Consider the following 23,944-nt stretch of genomic DNA (forward strand, 5'->3'; position numbering starts at 1 on the left):
TGACATGATATCCCTAGTTGATATTAGCTACTAACATGAATGACTTTCAGCTCAAAGTGTAAAATGTCGTTTATTTCTGTATCTTGTGTCTTGAAAATGTGTGCTGGTCAAACAGTTTGAGAACCACTGCTATAAGGTACTACTACCACATGTCTGCCTCTGCCAAAGTTTAACTTTAAATCGGTGTTTTGATAGGTTATTATAATACATGGATTAGTATGAGGGTTACGAATGTTGAAAAATCATGTTTTTAAGGCAATCCAAGACCGGCATCACTGAGACACATCACTGAGCCTCTTCTTGATTTGGTCTTAAAAGCAAGGGCCAGTAGTTAAAACCTTTCCCCTCCCTAGTTTTCCATTCACCTTCTCATCCTCTCTCTTTTCTTCTAGGAACAAAGTGGGGGACTGCAGTTGTGTTGCCACTCTGTTGGTCAGTGAGGGTGCTGTGGTGTCCAGTGGAGAGCACCAAACGTATGTAGTTAGCTATCCTACTGCTTCACTGTCGAGTCCCCTCAGCCTGGACTATTTTTGCCTTCCCTTCTCCCTACTAACTGCCCCCTCCCCAGACCCCGGTTTAGAATCAGCTTAATCCCTGAATATAACCAAATAAATTGTTTACGGTACCTTTTCCAGCTGTGCCATTGTTCAAAGCCAGGGGTTTGGCGGATGGTTGGGGGATGGGGCCCCGTTCAGGGTGCATGCCCTTATAAGGCTACTGAAGTCATCTCTGATGTAACATCAAGTTGAGTTGTGATTTCCCCCCCCCCCCCCCCCCCCCCCCCCAATTAACCAGTGGATGTTGGGGCTTTTAAACAACCACTGTTTTTTTTCTCCCTCCTCTCTCTGTGCTACTGCAGGCTTGAGCCTTGTCAGCGTGTGGGAGGAGTGGACGGGACAGTGCGAGGCAGAGGAGCACCGAGCAGCAGCTCCATTCAGCAGGAGCCAGTGGAGTCAGAGGAGCCCAGCGCAGCCCAGGGACTCCTGAAGAGGCGCGTGGAGACCAAGGAGCACCGCGAGGACCAGATCCGCCTGCAGGAGGCCGAGCAGCGTGACTTCCGCACAGTGCTGGGCAGGAAAGTCACCACCAAGAGCGTCTCCGAGGAGGACCTGAAGGAGATCACGGCGGAACAGATGGACTTCAGGAGCCAGCTCCAGCCCAGAGGGGTCAAGCCCAAGACCCTGTCTGAAGATGAGAGGAAGGTCAATGCTCCCGCGCAGGTGGACTTCAGGGCCGTCCTGGGGAAGAAGGGGGGAGCCGCGAAACCAGGCGCCGTTCCTGCCGAGAAAGGAGAGCCAGCAGATTTCAGATCGGTTCTGGCCAACAAGAAGAAGCAGACGAGCTTGGAGAACAACGGGGAGAGCCCTGCTCCAGCAGCAGCTCTGGCACGGGCAGCAGCAACACCCAAAGCTCCTGCTTCTTCCCCTGACAAGAAAGAGAAGGAGAAGAACGCTGTCAACTGTGTGGATGGTGGGATTATTGATAAGAAGAATAACAACATTGGAAAGGAGCCAGCGTTCAGTCAGAAGCTGAGTGATGTGAGCGTGGTGGACGGGGCTCGACTGCGACTACAGTGCCAGGTGACCTGTGACCCCCCTGCTACTATTACCTGGACACTAGATGGGAAGGTCATCAAGCCCTCCAAGTTTATCAAGCTGTCCAACGAAGGTAAATGTGTGGCCTACTACTGAACCGACCATGTCTGCCTCCCAAATGGTACCCTATTCCCTTTTTATAGTCCAGAGTCCAAAAGTAGTGCACTACATAGGGCAGGGGTATTCAACTCTTACCCTAAGAGGTCCAGAGCATGATGGTTTTCTGTTCTACCTGATAATGAATTGCACCTCTGTAAATCAGTCCCTGATTAGAGGGGAACAATGTAAAATCGCTGTGGAACTTGCTTCAATGTCCAGAGTTGAGTTTTAGGGACATGGGGACTAGGTCACCATTTGGGACGCATTTCATTAATGCATTATTCATGTCTGTGGAGGCTTGCCTTCTAATATTAGAAAGTAGTGTGTCTATGACAGACAGAAAGACAGTGATATGACTGAGTCTCCCCTCCTTCACCGAAGTATTACAGGCATTTGATTTGGGATATGATGGGAACTTATCCCTTTACATAGGGAAGTCGATCAAATCAAATTGTCTTTGTCGCACGCACTGAATACAAGTGTAGACCTTACCGTGAAATGCTTACTTACAAGTCCTTAACTACCAATGCAGTTTTTAGAAAAAGTAAAAAATAAAAGTAATAATACCGAGGCTATATATAGGGGGTACCGGTACTGAGTCAATGTGCAGGGTACAGGTTAGTCAAGGTAATTGAGGTAATATGTACGTGTAGGTAGGGGTAAAGTGACTATGCATAGATAATAAACATTGAGTAGCAGCAGCGTTAAAAAAAAGGGGCGGGGGGGTGTCAATGCAAATAGTCCCAGTTGCCATTTGATTAGCTGTTCAGGAGTCTTATGGCTTGGGGGTAGAAGCTGTTAAGAAGCCTTTTGGACCTAGACTTGGCGCTCCGGTACCGCGTGGTAGCCACCGCTGGATTCTTTGGTCATTTTTTGGGCCTTCCTCTGACACTGCCTGGTATAGAGGGCCTGGATGGCAGGAAGCTTGGCTCCAGTGATGTACTGGGCCGTACGCACTACCCTCTATAGCGCCTTGCGGTCGGAGGCCGAGCAGTTGCCATGCCAGGCGGTGATGCAACCAGTCCGAATGCTCTCGATGGTGCAGCTGTAGAACTTTTTGTCATCGATGTTATCATAGCACCGATATATTTTGTACTGGTTCCATGTAAAAAGCCCCTCTCATATACAACGTGGTATAAAGTGAGTAATAATAGCTAATTCCCTTTTTCTGGGCTCATTGGGGTCCCTCACACGCCTACACACACACACACACACACACACACACACACACACACACACACACACACACACACACACACATACATCATGTTTGTCCCAAATTGAACCCTATTCCCTAAATTGTGCACTACTTTTGACCAAGGCCCATAGGAAATAGGGTGTCATTTGGGATGCAGATCTCCATAATTTCAGCTCTGTTATTTCAGGCAGCTTGATGTGCTGATGAGCTGTGGAGATTTCTCACATTGCCTGAGACTCTGGCCTTCCTGCTCCACTGTGCATGTCCAGTTACAGCGCAACTGTATGGGGATAAGTCCATAGTTTGTCCTTGTGGCAGCAGAGGGTAAGGGTTGCTCTGGTCCCATAACAACAACGAGTTGCCTCTTTGTTAGTGAGAGCTAAATGACGCCCTGGACCAGAGCTAGGGGTAGGGGCTATTTAACAAGATGATCAACAAGTAGCACAGTAACATAAAAACGTGCTCAACCCCCAGCTGTTATTTAATGTCAGAGAAACAGTCCCAAATCCCAACTGTCACACAGCCATGTCTAGTAATGATACAATAGAATTATTACTTGGTGACCCTCCAGGTCATGTTTATTCTCATTTTAGGGTCACCGAAGGTCATGCTGAAGAATGCATAGCTTCAGGCTCTAAGAGGGAAGTTTAAATTTCTCATTTACTTCATTTACGTCCCACCATAACACATGAAGTATGTTAGTATGTTCTCATGGAGCCATAGGCTAGTAATGGAGGCCTCTCTGGCTATGGTTGTCTGTGTGTGTATTGGGGGCCACTGTGGCTGTGTTTGTGTGTATTGGGGCCACTGTAGCTAAGGTCCCTTGTGTGTGTATCTTTGTTTTCCCGCAGGAGGGCAGTGCTCCCTGACCATCGACAAGGCCCTGCCCGAGGACGAGGGCCAGTACAAGTGCCGGGCAGAGAACTCTGCCGGTAAAGCTGAGTGTTCCTGCATGGTGCTGGTGGATGGTGAGTTGTTTCAGGCTGACGTGCCCTCTGTCTGCTCCCCACTCCCATGAGTCCCCCTCAGCCTCACGACCGCCCCGGCCTCAGCCCAGACACTTCCTGCAATTACAGCGGACCGATTAGCTTAGCCGGAGTCCCTGTTCCAGATTCCCTCTGCACGTCCTCCTCCGCCAGCCCCCCCCCCAGCACTCATTAACAGGCCTGGATCAAAACAATATCCAGGCACGCACAGTTCAATCCTAGTTTTAGATTCCTACGCAAGTACAAATTTAGTTTAACTTTCGCATACTTCTACTGTTGACGTCAATGCAAAAGTATGAGATACTGAAATGTTATTTAGCAAATATGATTCAGTCCACCTTAAATAGTCCAGAGCAGGGTTGCAAAATTATGGGGAACTTTCAATACCTTCCCTGGTTTCCCTGATTCCGGGAAGCCTCCAACCAGGATTTCGGGAAGCCAGCGAATTTATTGAAAGTTCCTAGGGAATCATTCCATTTTTAACATGAACGGTCCATTTGTATTAAGTACTTTAAGAGACAACGGTTAGCTGTTGTTACTGATACATTAAGTAGGAATTCATATAGTTTATCAGATAGGAAAGAAAGGGAAATAAGTAGCCAATTTTTGGGGCCATGTTTTTTTTTCCCCCCTCTCTTCCGTAGATCCTACAGACACAAACTCGACTGCAGCTGACAAGAAGATCAAGAAGCCATCCACCCCTACCTCAGAGAGTGAGTTTCCAAAATATGTGCTTCCTTATTTCCCAAAAAGGAGCGGTGTGGGATCTCTCTGTCTTTCTCACTGCTGCAGCCTTTCCTGCCTCTCTCAGCGGGTTGGGGCTCTTTATAGCATGTGAACAAAAATCAAATATTGTTCTGACCCCAAACTCACTCATTAAATCTGGCCAATCTCTTCGCTCTGTGTCGAGAACGAACATGGAAATTGTGATCAGTAAATCTGTATATGTCTTTTATCGAAAGTGGTGTCCGTACCGTAAGTTAGATTTATGCTAACGGTAAAGATGTTGGGGAAGATTATGGAGATTTTCTGATTGGCGGTCTTAATCTTTTCAAGCTGGAGGAGTAGGTAGGAGTTCTATAGAGTTATGTGCTATACTGCACATTCTTTTCCATATGATTTAATGACGTAAGCGTTAGCCTGTAAAGAATCCAGCAGTCGACTCCCCCTTGCCCTGAATCAAGCACGCAGATCTACCTTTACATTAAAGGCTTTGGATCAGGCACACTCAGGGCTGGGCATGAAGAATGTCCATTTATCCCTCCTGCCTCTAGCCTGGATGGTTCCTTCCAGGGGTCAGAGGCCACTATGATACCTCTCTCCTCTGTGATGTTTGACAGAGCTAATTGAGTGCTGTTTGTCTTTAAGCCCGGGACACTCACTCGAACTTAAAACATGCCCAAGGAGAAAGGGAGAGGGAAAGAGAGGGGAGGGAGAGAGGGACCTTTTGCATGGCTGCCCCGCTCACTCAACCTCCTCTCCCAAACTTCCATGTAAGGCTTTCGTCTGCCTGCTCCCTAGCCCTCTCTTGACTCACATGCTCTGGACTCTTTTTTTTCCCCCTATACTCGGAGGTTCTGCAGAAAATCGGCCAGCTTCGGGGATACGCTTTTGTCCTGCTGGAATGTGGACTGATCCAAACAAGCTCTAAAACTAAGAGCTGTGTGGTGAGCGTTTTAATAAAACGCATGAGGCAGAGACCGGACATGAGAGCCCCTGATGATTCGTCCACGCCATTCTCTTTTTATAATGATGGATTCCCAAGTAGGAGAGATTTGAAACAAGTAAATATGTGTTTAAAGTTCACAGCATTGGCTAGGGTTGGAGGTAATTCTGTTTTAGAATGATTCACTCACAATGTTCCCATGGGGTATTGGAATCATGTCATGTGACGCTTCAGAGTACAGGAACTCTGTGATATTTGGGGTCAGTGCTTATGGTTCTCAAAGAGATTTTGTTATTTTACAATGGTACTAGAAAGCAAGCCTTGCTGCAGATATTATAAAATAATGGCGCTGGAGGGAATAGCATCCGTTTTATGGTCTCTTGACCATTTGTGCTATTTTGTGTGGGTTTTTTTTCTCTGATCTTAACTGTTTGGCCTATGATTTTAATGCAGGAAAACTGAAATCCGTCCCACCTAATATCTACCAACGTGTAACCTGTGCAACAAAAGGCGAAAAAACTCTAGATCACCTTTACTCCACACACAGAGATGCATACAAAGCTCTTCCTCGCCCTCCATTTGGTAAATTTGACCATAACTATATACTCCTGATTTCTGCTTACATTCAAAAACTTAAACAGGAAGTACCAGTGACGCGCTCAATACGGAAGTGGTCCGGATAAGCGGATGCTAAGCTACAGGACTGTTTCACTAGCACAGACTGGAATATGTTCAAGGATTCATCCGATGGCATTGAGGAATTTACCACATCAGTCACCAGCTTCATTAATAGGTGCATCGACGACCATCGTCCCCACAGTGGCCATGCGTACGTGCATATCCGAACCGAAAGCCATGGATTACAGGCAACATCTGTACTGCGCTAAAGGGTAGAGCTGCCGCGTTCAAGGAGCGGGACACTAATCCGCATGCTTATAAGAAATCCCGCTAAGCCCTCCGACGAACCATCAAACAGGCAAAGCATCAATACAGGACTAAGAGCGAATCCTACTACGCCAGCTCTGGCACTCGTGGGATGTGGCAGGACATGCAAACTATCACGGATTACAAAGGAAAACCCAGCTATGAGCTCCCCAGTGACAGGAGCCTACGAGATGAGCTAAAGGCCCTCTGTGCTGGCTTTGAGGCTAGCAAAACTGAACCATGCATGAGCGAACCAGCTGCTCCGGTCATCTGTGTGATCACGCTCTCCGTAGGCAATGTGAATAAGACCTTTTTAAACAGGTTAACATTCACAAGACCGCAGGGCCAGACAGATTACCAGGATGAGTACAAAGAGCATGCACTGACTAGCTGGCAAGTGTCTTCACTGACATTTTCAACCTCTGCCTGACCCAGTCTGTAATACCTACATGTTTCAAGCAGACCACCATAGTCCCTGTGCCCAAGAACGCCAAAGTAACCTGTGTAAGTGACTATTGCCCCGTAGCACTCACATCTGTACCCCTGAAATGCTTTGAAAGGCTGGTCATGGCTCACATAAACACCATCACCCTGGACTCACTCCAATGCTGTACATTCACTACAGCTCAACATTCAACACCATAGGGCCCTGCAACCTCATCACTAAGTTAAGGACCCTGGGACAGAACAGTTCCCTCTGCAACTAGATCCTGGACTTCCTGACGGGCCGCCCCCGGGTGGTGAGGATGGGCAAAAACACATCCGCCAATCTGACCCTCAACACGGGGGCCCCTCAAGGGTGCATGCTTTGTCCCCTCCTGTACTCCCTGTTCACCCACAACTGCGTGGCCGTGTACGACACCAATACCGTCATTAAGTTTGCCGACGACATGGCGGTGGTAGGCCTGATGATCACCAATGACGATGAGACAGACTATAGGGAGGAGGTCAGAGATCTGGCAGTGTGGTGACAGGACAACAACCTCTCCCTCAACGTCAGCAGGTCAAAGTAGCTGATCGTGGACTACAGGAAACGGAAGGCCGAGCACGCCCCCATTCACATCAACTTTACTGTAGTGGAGCTGGTCGAGAGCTTCAAGTTCCTCTGTGTCCACATCACTAAGGACCTATCATGGTCCAAACACACCAACACAGTTCCCCCTCAGGAGGATAAAAATACTTGTCATGGGCCCTCAGATCCTCAAAAAAATAGCTGCACCATTGAGAACATCTTGACTGGCTGCATCACCGCTTGGTATGGCAACTCCTTGGCATCTGACCGCAAAGCGCTACAGAGGGTAGTGCGTACGGCCCAGTACATCACAAGGGCCGAGGTCCCTGCCATCTAAGACCTCTATACCAGGCGGTGTCAGAAGAAGGCCCTAAATATTGCCAAAGACTCCAGCCACCCAAGTCATAGACTGTTCTCTCTGCTACCATACGACAATCGGTACCGGAGCACCAAGTCTGGGACCAAAAGGTTCCTGAACAGCTTCTACCCCGAAGCTATACGTTGGCTTCCCTGACTATTTGCATTGACCCCCTTTTATTTGCACTGACTCTCTTGCACCAGCTCAATGCACACTCACTAGACTCTACCCACACACTCACACATCCTACACCGACACTCCAACACATATATCTATATACACACACACACACATATTGACAGCACACACACACACACACACACACACATATTGACGGCACACACACTCACACACACTTTCACACTGTTCACATACACTGCTGCTACTCTGTTTATTATCTATCCTGATTGCCTAGTCACTTTAACCCCTACCTATATGTTCATATTAACCCAATTACCTCGTACCCCAGCACAGTTTCCTTTTTTCCTTTTTAAATGTTTAGCAAATTGTTCTTACTTTTTTCATTCTGCATTGTGTAAAGGGCTCGTAAGTAAGCATTTCATGGTAAAGTCTAAACCTGTCGTATTCAGAGCATGTGACAAATACAATTTTTCATTTGAGTGTATGATTCATCACTGTGCCCAGCAAATATAATGACCGTCATTTCTTGAATTCTAAGTGCTTTTGAGTAAGCTATTGATGGTATCAGCCTTGTTATGGTTTTTCTAAAGCCGTTGCTCTTGCTCGTGTGGTGTATCTAACTCCAGTCACAGAGCGTGGTGAGCCATGGGAATTGCGTCAGTGGTGCAGTGCTATGAAAACAAGCAGCTTTTTCATGCCCACTGGAAAACTCAAACCTCTGCACGATTATTTACCTTACGCTTGGGGGCCACAGTCCAGCATTGCAGGGTCCTGCGGACCTCAGAATGCACTGTACTATTTGGTGGCTCAGCATCTCCTCTCCTCTCTTCTCCTCTCCCCTATACTCTTCCTCTCTCCACACAAACGGAGCATGCTGGCCACAGAGAGAACACAGAGTGGAATGCCAATGTGGTTGCCTGCTCCAACACCTCGTACATCAAACTGCTTTCATCTGCGCCTCTACTCCTCTCGTCAGCCTGTAACAATGCTTGACAAGTGAGATGTAACGTTCTCCCTCTATTATGAAATAGATAGTGCTCATCGGGGAATTGAATGGTTTTTGAGCTGCTGTTTCTCTAGATGCTGAGCATTTACAACCTGATTGTGACACAGGCCGTGCAATACAATGGCTCCACGTTGTCTGAACGCCTGTGTGAAGGAACCAGATCATGGGTGCACGGCCCCCTGGGGAAGGGTTAAGGCCCGACTTGTTTTGACAGCTTCAACACTTGCTCTGCTGCTCACTGTTCTTGACTCTATATGGACCAGGAACCATCAGCCTTCAAGGCTTGATATCCTGGGTGCTGGCATATTAATTAGTAGTGAGGTTACAGATATTGTCTTTGACCCATGCTAAGGATGCTGGAATATAGTGCCTTTACATTGACACTGAGATTGTTTATGCAGAACAGTGTTTTTCAGAGGATGGGTCGGGACTCGGGACCCACTGATGGGTAGAGGGCTCCAGGTTAAAGTGTCCCATAGGTACAGATCTAGGGTCAGCTTCCCATCACCCAATCCTAACCATTAGTGGGGGAAATGCTAAACTGATCCCAGATCAGCATCTAGGGTCAAGACTGCGTTGTGAGTGACTAAAAACATAGGTATTAGTGGCATTGGTTAATGATTAGTCACAAAGGACAGGGATAATGTAGAACATTTGGAGAGCTTCTGGTGCAGATGATCGTGTTTGACACTGAGCAATGTATCATGGTGCCGGTGTGATCCTTTTCCTACCAGAGTCTATAACTGCTATTCATGTGTAATTACATGACTCTGACATGCCAAACCTTGATCTATTTGGAAAGACATCTGGGAGATTATGAGGAAATTATCAGAAGATGGATGGTAGTTACATAGTTCAGAATACACAAGATCAAGCTCACACACAATAACCTTTTTTTATTTTGAAAGTAATCTTTCATTGACGAGCTATAAGTGAATTATTGATTCCCAGAGCTGGAAACGCATCAGATGGCTTCCACAACATGTGAACAATATCAGGAAAAAAAATGGGATTCATAGACCTAACAACTATAAATGCTGTCAGGTGTAAATCAGATCCTTCCAGTGCTATTACATATTTGCGATCCCTTATTGCTATTTCTTTTAGTATAAAAACACGATTTCTCCCATGACAACTTCACTCAAACATTGTGGTGGTGTTATGGGATATCCAGGGTACATTCAAGTGTCCTTTCAACCTCTCCAAAGTGTTCGACTGCGGTAATTGCACTGTTTTTGCACACTGGATGTGCCTAAAAGTTATTGTTCACTATAAAAACAACATTTCTACAACACCAACCTCTCTCAAACATTGTGGTAGGGAGACATACAGGGGATATCCTATTGTTTTGTTTTTTTCAACCTCTCCAAAGTGCCTGAACATTTAGCCTAGGCATATCCAATGTATTGGTCCCACATACAAATTAACTGCTTACAAAAACAATATAAAAGTAACAGATATACATAAAAAAATATGTATATAAAATTTCTTATCAAATACAACTTGGTTACACACGTGTCCTTCACTAAAAAGGTGCACAAATAGAAATAAGCGGAACTATTTCAAAATGGCATTGTTCGTTTTACATTCCAGGTGTAGATGATTAGATTTCACTTTCACCATAGCTTGTGCACGTCGTGAGAGTCTTTGAAGCGGTCCCTCTCTGCCAGGAAACAAAAAGCAAACTGGCTTTTCGGACAGAATAACAGTCATTTCACCCTTTTTTTCCCTCCCCTGTGTTTTGTGCAATGCTTGCGGTTCTTCCTTTTGTCTTTTGGCATGTGTGTTGGACCGTGGTGCTCCCCTTCAGTAGGGGGTCTTGTGATGGTTGCTTTGGGCCCCTAATTCAGCCATTTCCAACACCAGCTGCTCTCTGAAGGCCAACTGGGAGAGAGGGGTTTGACTTTTGCTTTGACCATCTGCTTGTGGAGAATTTAAAGCATTTACTGTAGCAATGTCCACAAAGTGGTAAAACAAAAAGTATTATACAACTTCCTGGTCTTGTGGAGGACCTGGTAGTAGCCTATCAGAGCATCAGATATGTCGACACCCCCCTGCTGGCATTGTTTTATTTTATTTATTTAACCTTTATTTAACCAGGTAGGCAAGTTGAGAACAAGTTCTCATTTACAATTACGACCTGGCCAAGATAAAGCACAGCAGTTCGACAACATACAAAAACACAGAGTTACACATGGAGTAAAACAACATACATCAATGATGCAGTAGAAAAAAATAAGACTATATACAATGTGAGCAAATGATGTGAGATAAGGGAGGTAAAGGCAAAAAAGGCCATGGTGGCAAAGTGAATAAAGTATAGCAAGTAAAACACTGGAATGGTAGATTTGTTATTTGAAGAAAGTTCAAAGTTCAAATATAAATAATATGGTGCAAAGGAGCAAAATAAATAAATACAGTAGGGGAAGAGGTAGTAGCTTGGGCTAAATTATAGATGGGCTATGTACAGGTGCAGTGATCTGTGAGCTGCTCTGACAGCTGGTGCTTAAAGCCAGTGAGGGAGATGAGTGTTTCCAGTTTCAGAGAATTTTGTAGTTCGTTCCAGTCATTGGCAGCTGAGAACTGGAAGGAGAGACGACCAAAGGAGGAGTTGGCTTTAGGGGTGACCAGAAATATACCTGCTGGAGCGCGTGCTACAGGTGGGTGCTGCTATGGTGACCAGTGAGCGGAGATAAGGGGGGACTTTACCTAGCAGGGTCTTGTAGATGACCTGGAGCCAATGTGTTTGGCGACGATTATGAAGCGAAGGCCAGCCAACGAGAGCGTACAGGTCGCAGTGGTGGGTAGTATATGGGGATGTAGCATATTTTAGACCTTCGCAGAAACAGGAATGGGGGCTTTCGTCCTTTTCCCCCCATCCTTGAGCCATGGTCGTTATTGAATGACTTATGCTGTGTGGTGAGCATGGTTACTTCCCTAGTGTCCTTCCATTTCACAAAAAGCAGCTTGTTAGTCCTGATCCAAAGTATGGTCCCCCTCTCCGCCGTCTTTGTCATGTCTTTTACCTTGGTCTTGGGGAAACCGATTCTGTTAGGACGAATGGAGCCACAAGCCTCTATTTTCTTTCTCAAGATGTCTATGAAAAGTGGATGTAGAACCATCAGACAGGTGATTGACATAGCAGTGGGGGGGGTGAAGACCTTGACCGGCGGGGGCGCTTGCTGGGGAGGGAAGCTCCCAAACGTCATCATCCAAATCCTCTGCATCCTCCACTCTGTGGTGAATAAAATAAAGAGATATACTGTTGTGAGACACACAGAATTACAGTTGACTAAATTTGCAAAATGGCATTACTGTAAAGTAGACAAAAGTACTGTAAATTAAGCCTAAACTTAATCTGTGCAGTGACTCACATAGAAGGTGTGAAGCGCACACACACAATGCAAACAGTAACACATTGGAGACAAAGGCAGAGATGAGAACCACAAATAAAATTGGCTATATAAGTCCTGAAAATAATTTACTTACGGATCTAAAAGTGGAAAGCAATCTCCTTCGGGCGAGTCGAAATCCTCGTTGTCCCAATGGCTCCCCTGATCTGAGTCCAACCAGTATTTTATTCAAAGCTTCTATGTCTGTATACTTTTTCATAGCTGCCTTCTTTTTAGCTTCCTGATCGATCTTCTTAGGTTGTACCTTTTTTACCCCCTTGAGAAGCCATCGTTTATGCTTAAGCGATGAAATTCAACCGATGAAATCTGTTTACAATGTAATGTAATTGAGGGGTACGTTTTGTTTATCCAATGTGTAACTGTGTTGTTTGTGTCGCACTGCTTTGCTTTATCTTGGCCAGGTCGCAGTTGTAAATGAGAACTTGTTCTCTACTGGCCTACCTGGTTAAATAAAGGTGAAATAAAACATTTTAAAAATGTAGCGTGCTCGGCGCGTCTCGTCTCTGAACCAGGTAGCAATAGTTCGAATTGCGCATAAAAGATTCTAGGCCTTGCTTTGTCCCACCCAGGCCAACTGCATATCCCTGGAAAGCTTATCACATTGGCTACAAGACTGTCAAGCTGCCATAGTAGCCAATCCCCTGTGTAATGGATGCCTACTGCGCATAAGCAGGCAACATCATATTTTTGATGCGCAAAGATCTAGTCACTCAGTGGACATTCGATGTTGCTATTAAATCACACATCATAACATTGGCATTAGGCTGGATTTGGTCCTACCAACCTAAGGATTAATTTCATATCCCCCATTTAGCTATAGCTCAAACACAGACCAAATCGAAGCTTATCTTGTAAGATGTTTGGTGAAAACCTTGTGTAAAAAAAATTTGACTCTCGGGGCTGGTGATCAATAACGGTAGGTCACAGGCAGACAAATAAGATATCCTCATGATCTGTGGAGTCCCGGATTTCGGTGTGTATGAATGTATTCCGTGTTTATTTTGTTTATGCTTCATAACGCTAACCGGAATGTATATAGCAGCCATCTTGAAATGAGGTCATCAGCTCGGCCTAGGGGCTACAGTTCATACCAGACTGAATTGATTAATAACGTCTAATAGGATCCCCAAATATGGGGACTTTACATTTAAGAGGTTAAACAGCCGTTCCCTTTCTCTAGTGCTCCGTGATTTGTTGCACGTTTCAATGTTCAGTCCTTCACTAGGTCTCGTCACACGGCTGTCTGTTTTTCAAGGATACACCAAAGAGTTGTTTTGGACTTGAACCGTAGGTGGATGGCTAAACTAACTAGCTGACACACTGCGTCGAAGCTCAACTGCAAAGTTACAACATATAAACAATGGTTCGTTTTCTTGATCCGAGTGCTCGAAGGAAGGGCGCAGTTGTTTAGTTAAGTCCAATCTGAACTGAGGCATGTGAACTTTACAACACGACCAATGACCTACTAAGGATAAATCCTTTTCTGCACTAAAACTTTGCAAAACCAATCGGTTTGCTCATAACCATTAGTCTGTTGTTGTTAAAGCCTGGTCTGTTTGTTGGTCTTCTTCTCTATTTGACATGAGCTAAAAAATATATTGTTTTGTATTGCGATGGTAGATGCTTTGTTTGTGCAATTACAACTTTTATCAACTTCAAATCGTTTTGGTACGATGAGCAAAAATCGTTTTGTATTGGAAAAAGGATGTTTTTCTGTCCAGAGAGGACCTGTCATGCAGAAAAAAGTATGAGCTTGGAGTTAAACTGTTATTGGTTAATATTGATATTGTTACTCCTTGCTCCTCACTCTATGCATTAGTTAGTTTTACTGGCACATTGTTTCTTGACAGCAATCCAATGTAAAATAAATAGTGCCAAAAGCTATTTCCTGGATACTTTTGTCTATTTTTAGTATTACCAAAAAAGGCAAATGCCAAAGGACATGAGCACAAAGGCAGCCCTTCGTTCTCCCAAGACATCCACAAGAGAAGAGCTCCCTCCCCCAATTTCACTTATCAGACACAGTTTATTCTCCTTTCCCGTACACTATCCTGGGAATAACTAGTGGTAACATTTTAAATGAAGCACATAATGCATTATAATACACATGTAATGCGTTATGATGACACTGACTATTATAATAAGCGTCCATAATATCTCATAAGCGGTTATAAAACTCAAATGTTTTATAGATCATGTGTTATAATGACGTGTAAGACTAAAGGCAAATGAATGAACCAATTGAACAATGATTCTCAATCTACAAATGGGGATATATTTCCCACAGTATGTGCTCCATTTAGAGGCTTGCTCACAAGCTGGACTGTTTCTAGCTTGTGATAAATGAGCTGTACAAATCTTCATCTCTGCTTTGATCGATCAGTCTGACTGTCAAAAGTAACAACTCTTAACAGGGATCCAGAGAAATCGCTGCAGGCACAATTTGAAAAAAGAACGGCAATGTACAGAATGCTCTTTCTAATGCTTACTGCTGCCGTAGCTCACAATAATGGAATAATTAAGTGCAATGACCGTTTAATTTGTGTGAATCCTACACACTCACTACATTTAGATTCCGTCTGGTTTCAGATCAATGTTTTATCATGTACATTTCACACATGAAGAGTCACACATGGGATTCATTTGTACCAAATCTTCAAATTTGTTCCATTATCAAATGCATTGACACAACTGCCTTCCTAATTGTAATCATTGATCTTCTCTTTTCCAGGTGAGGCAAGGATAAAGAAACCGAATACAAAGATGTCTCCCAAACAGGGTAAGAAAGACTTCTTTGCCATGCAAAAATGGAACCCAGGGGCGTCTCAGAGAATGAGTGCTGGTCCAGGATCAGCTCCCCCCTGTCCATGTCCATGTTCTTCACTGTGATCCAAAATGCTTAGCTGATCCTTAATCGTCACTCCTACTCGGGGAGTCGCTTGATCAATGGGGCCCTGTACTAACACTCTCTGGGCTACTGAAGAGCCCACAACCAAGATGTCCACAAGCGGTATAGATGATTCCCCAGACTCTATGTACTCTAGCTCTCTCGTCCAACAACAGTGATACATGAAGTAGATAGCATAGAGGACCTGGCTCGTGTGCCAAACACTGGCCGTACCTTGCTTCTCTAACTAAGACTGAGAGTACTGCTCCCTGCTCTGGCAGAAGTCTGGGAGTGCCTGTAATAGCAATCAGAGATCCCCCCCCCCCCATGCTGTAGTGTAAACCAACCTGCCTTCTAATAACGAGAGCCAGGGGAGAAAGTCACCCAATCCGAGCAGCTGTTGCAGTTGTGCTTTGTTCGCTGCCGGGGAGCATTAAGGCGTTAGCAATGGAATGACGTGGGGCGAGGGCGGAAAGTCACAAGCCTGCCAAACGCAGAGGTTTGTTCTGATGATGGAGATGTTCCTGGCTGAAGTGACTGTTGGTTTGTGTGTGTTTTGTGTGTGTCGTCCAGCTATGCCCCCTCAGATTGTCCAGTTCCCAGACGACATGAAGATTCTGGCAGGGGAGAAGGTGGAAATTCTCTGTAAGTTTGGAGGAGCTCCACCAGTCAACTGCACCTGGCTCAAGTTCCGCAAACCAGTAAGGACCAGTCTGTACCAAATAATTGACAACCTTGATAAAGATGAACAAAAATGACTGGTGTCGAAATGAGAATGCATAAGCCGAAAAGAACCCACTACCTACTGTGGTGGATCTTCGATGTTATGGGGCTATTTTGCTTCCAGTGGTCCTGGGGCCCTTGTTAAGGTCAATGGCATCATGAACTTTACCAAGTACCAGGGACATTTTAGCCAAAAGCCTGGTTGCCTCTGCCAGGAAGCTGAAACTTGGCTGTAAGTGGATCTTCCAGTAAGACAATAACCCCAAGCACACATCAAAATCTCCAAAGTAATGGTTAATTGGCTAATGGTTAATTGGGGGGGGGGAGTATTACTTGTTAAACAAAATCTCGTTCTCTGAGCAATTGTATAGGTATAAAATATCATTTCCCCTTTTTTCTTGAATAGAATATAGCTCAGTATTTGAATTATTTCTTTTATACAGTCATTTTTTGCTCATCTTTATCAAGGGTGTCAATAATTCTGGACCCCACTGACTATAATACTATGCCCATGTCTATGATCAACTCTAACCATGATCTGAAATGATCCACCATCTCCATCAAATATATCATATTTAATTACACTATACTAATTCAAGGATGTAGCTCTCATCATTGTAGCCTTGAACACTGTTTCAGCTAACACATGCCCCCTCTGTGAAACCCCTGCCTTTGTCTTGTGTGCAGATTCAAGAGGTCAAAGGTGTTTTAACCATTGAAACCACTGAGGTTACCAGTCAACTGACCATCGCAGACAGCCAGCAGGACCACTGTGGCTGCTACACCATCGAGCTGCGAAACAGCTACGGTTTGAGACAGGCAGCTCTCAACCTTACCATTGTCGGTACGTTCCATTTTTCACAAATCAGGCAGCGATGCCGTTTTTTGGGGGGGCTCCGTTGATGAGATTCAGGAGACGATTACGAGTGGCAGAAGTCTTTCCCTGTATCAAATGAGATGTATGGTATAATCCACTGTTTAAAACCACTGTGCCTACTGATACCGATCATTGTATTGTCTCTCGTAAAAATAGCAGTCCTGTAGCTTTGGGGAATGTTGTTGGGGAAGGGAAGGTATGCAGGCCGGGCCAGCGCCGACTCTCTGTATCCTAATATTAACAGGCCGCTGCAGGGATCTCCAGTGGCCTTTTAAGGCTGTGCTTTCTCTCCAGCTGTTGCTTCAATATGAGGCCCTTTGCCACTGCTGTCATAGTGGAGTGTATCGAGTCCAACTCGGGGAGTACGCCACAGCCAGGGAAAGAGGAGTTCTAGAGCTGCTCCATATAAACGCAACCGCTTATGTGCCCAGAGAACTGTTAATAGCATACGAAGAGGCACAAAGCGCTTGTTAGACGCCGGTAACAGTAGCCTACTACTTGTTAATGTATATGATCCTCGCGTTAGGTTTATGGTTCTTGGACTGTATGTATGGAGTATAGAGGTTTAGTTTTGAATTGTTTCATGTCATTTGTGGCCCCTTTTGCGGTGACATTGAATCATCCCGCATGGCAGAGCTGTTGATGTCACGCTGTGCTCTTTGGGGCGGTTTCGTTTGGTATTTTACAAGGGACCACTGGGGCTTAAGTGGGGGTATGCTTTTAACAGCTTGGATAACATGGCATCCCTCTAAACAAAGCAGCGAGAATAAGTGTACTGTGCCTAGCAGACAGTCTGGGGCATGTCGTCTGACACCAGCAGTACATAAAACTGATCCAGACTCCATGTGGAGCCTCGCTGTCACGGCTCTCGCTGATCGTCTGCGCTCACGAACAGTTTCCCGTACGGTGCCTTTAATGGAGAAGCTGCCATTACTGTATATGGTGAAACTACTGTTGACGAATGGAGTTGGTTCAAAAGGTAGCCACTATAGCCAGACAGGAAGCTGCTTCATTCCCAACACAGCTGTGCTTTTGTGTGCACGGTCATTACTGATGTTGGTGAATGGAAGGACTGGGAGACCTGTGTTCACAAATCGAGTGACTCGTCACACCTTTTCAAATGCATCAAACTATCGGTTTATGACCTAAATGCCACCCTATTCCCTATATAGTGCACTACTTTTGACCAGGACCCAAAGGGTCAAAAGTTAGTGCACTATATAGGGAACAGTGTGCCTTTTTGGACTCGGCCTGGAGCATGTATCACCACAATGTGATCATGGTTTTGTGTGGCTTGTTGAAAGGTCTAGTATTGTGTCTGAGCATGTCCGCCATTTGGTGCGTTGATCTACTGTGTGACCTCTGTGTGTTCCAGACAAACCTGATCCCCCTGCACGAGTTCCAGCCGCCTCAGACATCCGCCGGTCCACACTCACACTGTCATGGTATGGCCCCACCTACGACGGGGGCAGCGCCGTCCAGTCCTACAACCTAGAGATATGGAACTCAGTGGATAAGGAGTGGAAGAACCTGGTCTCCTGCAACAGCACCTCCTATAATGTCCAGAACCTGCTGGGTCAGCGCCAGTACAAGTTCAGGGTGCGGGCGGTCAATATCTACGGCATCGGGGAGCCCAGTGCCGAGTCTGAGGCTGTCACAATGTTAGAGGAGGATGTAGAGGGTGAGCTCCCCCTAGTGGCGTCTATGGTGTTCTGACACTCATTGGTAACACTATTATAATCACACTCATTGGTAACACTATTATAATCACACTCATTGGTAACGCTATTATAATCACACTCATTGGTAACGCTATTATAATCACACTCATTGGTAACACTATTATAATCACACTCATTGGTAACACTATTATAATCACACTTATTGGTAACGCTATTATAATCACACTCATTGGTAACGCTATTATAATCACACTCATTGGTAACACTATTATAATCACACTCATTGGTAACACTATTATAATCACACTTATTGGTAACACTATTATAATCACACTCATTGGTAACACTATTATAATCACACTCATTGGTAACACTATTATAATCACACTCATTGGTAACACTATTATAATCACACTTATTGGTAACACTATTATAATCACACTCATTGGTAACACTATTATAATCACACTCATTGGTAACACTATTATAATCACACTTATTGGTAACACTATTATAATCACACTTATTGGTAACACTATTATAATCACACTCATTGGTAACACTATTATAATCACACTCATTGGTAACACTATTATAATCACACTTATTGGTAACACTATTATAATCACACTTATTGGTAACACTATAATCACACTCATTGGTAACACTATTATAATCACACTCATTGGTAACACTATTATAATCACACTCATTGGTAACACTATTATAATCACACTCATCGGTAACACTATTATAATCACACTCATCGGTAACACTATAATCACACTCATTGGTAACACTATTATAATCACACTCATTGGTAACACTATTATAATCACACTCATTGGTAACACTATTATAATCACACTCATCGGTAACACTATTATAATCACACTCATTGGTAACACTATTATAATCACACTCATTGGTAACACTATTATAATCACACTCATCGGTAACACTATTATAATCACACTCATTGGTAACACTATTATAATCACACTCATTGGTAACACTATTATAATCACACTCATCGGTAACACTATTATAATCACACTCATCGGTAACACTATTATAATCACACTCATTGGTAACACTATTATAATCACACTCATCGGTAACACTATTATAATCACACTCATCGGTAACACTATTATAATCACACTCATTGGTAACACTATTATAATCACACTCATTGGTAACACTATTATAATCACACTCATTGGTAACACTATTATAATCACACTCATCGGTAACACTATTATAATCACACTCATCGGTAACACTATTATTATCACACTTATTGGTAACACTATTATAATCACACTCATTGGTAACACTATTATAATCACACTCATCGGTAACACTATTATAATCACACTCATTGGTAACACTATTATAATCACACTCATTGGTAACACTATTATAATCACACTCATCGGTAACACTATTATAATCACACTCATTGGTAACACTATTATAATCACACTCATTGGTAACACTATTATAATCACACTCATTGGTAACACTATTATAATCACACTCATTGGTAACTAACAAGCCATTTTCATTGTGTCAGACATTGATTTGTATTAATGATTATTAATTCATCATAATAATGATTGATTCATACTAATGACTAACGACCTTTCTGATCATTTATTCTAACAGAAAAGGAGGAGGTTGAGGATGATGAAGGTATGTTTAATCCAATCCAATATTCCAAGTTTATAAGTAATTGATTCCTTTAAAAAATAATTTTGGTAACACCTTCTATGATGTGTAAAATGTTTTAGAATATCCTTTATAATGCCTTATAATGTGTTATGACAGTGACTATAAGCATCCACAATGACTCATAAGTGTCATGTTCCTATGTTCAGAGAAAGAGCCAGACTACAGAGATGTGATCGTTAGAACAGATGTGAAAGTCAAGGATCTGTATGACGTGGAGGAGAGGCTCGGAACGTGAGTACCCACCTATCAACAACGACCATGTCCCAAAAGGCACCATATTCCCTATATAGTACACTACATCTGACCAGGGCCTTACAGGTCTCTGGTCGAAAATTTGGGCACTATATAGGGTGCCATTCGGCATGTAGACAACATGTTGGTCAGCAAAGCATTGGTCCACATTGACACATGTATCTACATGTGCAGTAGGCCTACTGTGCACGCCTCTCATCCATGATATCCTCTGTATCAGACTCCAAAAAATTATCCTTTTCCTTTTCTGTGCTTTAGGGGGAAATTCGGACAGGTATTCAAACTTTTGGAGAAGGCAACGAAAAAGCATTGGGCTGGAAAGTTCATCAAGGCCTACTCTGCAAAAGAGAAAGATAATGTGAGACAAGAGATTGCTATAATGAACTCCCTCCATCACCCCAAACTTGTCCAGTGCATTGATGCCTTCGAAGGCAAGTCGGACATCGTCATGGTTTTGGAAATGTGAGTATATTTAACTCATACTTTACAAAAAGTTGATATTCATTTAGGTTACCCGGGATGTATCCTAAATGCACCCTATTCCCTATATAGTTTACTAGAAACGGAAACAGAAGGTTATTTAGTAGGTATACAACTGGAATGAATACAGGTCCATGTGCAGTTTTGATTTTGAGGATTTTCACTTAGCACTTGTGTGTAACAAATTACACTACATGGCCAAAAGTATGTGGCCACCTGCTCGTCGGACATCTCATTCCAAGATCATTGGCATTATTATGGAGTTGTTACCCCTTTTGCTGCTATAACAGCCTCCACTTTTCTGGGAAGGCTTTCTACTAGATGTTGGAACATTGCTGTGGGGACTTGCTTCCATTTCACCACACAGAGCATTAGTGAGGTCGGGCACTGATGTTGGCCGATTAGTCCTGGCTTGCAGTCGGCGTTCCAATTCATCCCAAAGGTGATCGATGGGGTTGAGGTCAGGGATCTGTGCAGGCCAGTCAAGTTCTTCCACACCGATCTCGACAAACCATTTCTTTTTGGACCTAATTTTGTGCACGGGGTCATTGTCATTCTGAAATAGGAAAGGGCCTTCCCCAAACTGTTGCCACAAAGTTGGAAGCACAGAATCGTCTAGAATGTCATTGATTTTATGATGTAGCATTAAGATTTCCCTTCACACTGGAACTAAGGGGCCTAACCTGAACCATGAAAAACAGCCCAAGACCATTATTCCTCCTCCAACAAACTTTATAGTTGGCATTATGCATTGGAGAAGGAAGCTTTCTCCTGGCATCCGCTAAACCCAGATTCGTCCATTGGACTGTCAGATGGTGAAGCATGATTCATCACTCCAGAGAACGCGTTTCTACTGCACCAGAGTCCAATGGCGGTGAGCTTTACACCTCTCCAGCCGACGCTTGCCATTGCGCATGGGGATCTTAGGCTTGTGTGTGGCTGCTCGGCCATGGAAACCCATTTCAAGAAGCTCCCGACGAACAGTTCTATCGCTTATGTTGCTTCCAGAAGCAGTTTGGAACTCTGTAGTGAGTGTTGCAACCGAGGACAGACAATTTATATGGACTACGTGCTTCAGCACTTGGCGGTCCCGTTCTCTGAGCTTGTGTGGCCTACCGCGTTGCCGTTGTTGCTCCTAGACTTTTCCACTTCACAATAACAGTACTTACAGTTGACCAGGGCAGTTCTAGCAGGGCAGAAATTTGATAAAACTGACTTGTTGGAAAGGTGACATCCCACTGAGCTCTTCAGTAAGGCCACTCTACTGCCAATGTTTGTCTATGGAGCTTGCATGGCTGTGTGCTGGATTTTATACACCTATCAGCAACGGGTGTGGCTGAAATAGCTAAATCCACTAGTTTGAAGGGGTGTCCACATACTTCTGGTGATGTAGTGTATCTGAGTATGAAAATTGATATGATAACATTTATTTTGGAGAATGTCAAATGTCAAAGGAAATTGATTTGCATTTAAACATCTCCATTATTCATGGCTAATAATTATTTTTGACCAGACAGACACTTCACACAGACAGAAATGTTGGCTTTTTTATGTGGTGATGCTTGGAAAAAGTTCACTTGCCAAGTATTCGAGATGTAAACACATTAGACTGGACGATTTTCCCTCTTGTTTTTATAGCATTATCAAATGGTACACTGACAGAAGAACACTGGACTCACTTGACTCTCATTTAAAACCGCAATTGTCCTTAGTACTAATTTTAGATGATATGTCTCGTAAGCTGTCAAAGCTAAAAAAAAAAAATGATATTTGAGGTACTCTAAAATGACAAGTATTTGATATCCAGTGAAGGATTTCCATATTTGGCTGTAATGTGTTTCGCAGGACCTCAACCATCATTCTCTCTCTCTCTCTCTCTCTCTCTCTCTCTGCAGGATCTCTGGCGGGGAGCTGTTTGAGCGTATCATCGATGAAGACTTTGAGCTGACAGAAAGAGAGGTCATTAAGTACATGCTGCAGATTGTGGACGGGGTTCATTACATCCACAAGCAGGGCATCGTCCATCTGGACCTCAAGCCTGAGAATATCATGTGTGTCAACAAGACCGGGAGCACCATCAAACTCATTGACTTTGGCCTTGCTCGCAGACTAGGTAACCAGGACATTTTCAGAAATAGGGTTGTGAAATTCCGGTAACTTTCCACAAATTCCCAGGTTTCCCAGAAATCCTGGTGGGAGGATTCTTGGATATCCTGCTTATTCCAGAAATCTTCTATCTGGGAAAGTTACTGGAATTTTGCATCCCTAATCAGAATCATTGCAACATCTATCTTTTCATTAACTTCCTATTCTAATGAATGCTAAATAAACACCATTTCATTTTTGAAACCGTCTTTCCCTGTGTGCTCCTAGAAAGCTCTGGAACATTGAAAGTTCTGTTTGGAACCCCTGAGTTTGTGGCCCCTGAAGTGATCAACTATGAAGCAATCAGTTACCCAACAGACATGTGGAGTATAGGGGTCATCTGCTACATCCTGTAAGTGTCAAACCAGTGCTAAATGACTTAAATGTAAATGTAATGACCCTTATAACCACTTATAACCATTCTTACTTGTAATGAGTAAGCTTCTATGCACTTTATTTGGATAATCCCAAATAGATTGTTTGTAAATGTTCCAACTAACTGTCAACAACATTTATACAACCTAACGTTAACCCTAAACCTAACCTTTATCCTAACCTAACCCTTATCCTAACCTAGCGTTAACCCTAAACCTAACCCTTATCCTAACGTTAACCCTAAGCCTAACCCTTATCCTAACCTAATGTTAACCCTGACCCTTATCCTAACATTAAACCTAACCCGTATCCTAACCTAATGTTAACCTTTAACCTAACCCTAACTGTAACCTAGCAAGCTGTTGCATTAATATAGTTTGTTGATAAT

The 23,944-nt window shown here is 43.8% G+C and overlaps 1 protein-coding gene across 3 annotated transcripts in view; it reads left to right on the top strand.

Annotated features, from left to right (window-relative positions):
• Positions 1–23,944, top strand: part of LOC115160690 (myosin light chain kinase, smooth muscle) — a 104,746-nt gene that overhangs the window by 74,328 nt on the left and 6,474 nt on the right. For 2 of the 3 annotated variants that reach the window (XM_029710946.1, XM_029710947.1), the window contains exons 16-28: positions 393–473; positions 860–1,668; positions 3,744–3,860; positions 4,523–4,591; positions 15,130–15,177; positions 15,859–15,986; positions 16,696–16,852; positions 18,261–18,566; positions 20,239–20,265; positions 20,451–20,535; positions 20,815–21,018; positions 22,932–23,149; positions 23,410–23,533. In XM_029710946.1, coding sequence (XP_029566806.1) covers positions 393–473; positions 860–1,668; positions 3,744–3,860; positions 4,523–4,591; positions 15,130–15,177; positions 15,859–15,986; positions 16,696–16,852; positions 18,261–18,566; positions 20,239–20,265; positions 20,451–20,535; positions 20,815–21,018; positions 22,932–23,149; positions 23,410–23,533 — 2,373 coding nt within the window. Of the gene's footprint in view, positions 1–392; positions 474–859; positions 1,669–3,743; positions 3,861–4,522; positions 4,592–13,128; positions 13,315–15,129; positions 15,178–15,858; positions 15,987–16,695; positions 16,853–18,260; positions 18,567–20,238; positions 20,266–20,450; positions 20,536–20,814; positions 21,019–22,931; positions 23,150–23,409; positions 23,534–23,944 lie in introns of those variants that run through there. The other variant, XM_029710948.1, reaches the window with a different exon arrangement.

Source organism: Salmo trutta, chromosome 24 (genome assembly GCF_901001165.1).
Source record: "Salmo trutta chromosome 24, fSalTru1.1, whole genome shotgun sequence".
Taxonomy (NCBI): Eukaryota; Metazoa; Chordata; class Actinopteri; order Salmoniformes; family Salmonidae; genus Salmo; species Salmo trutta.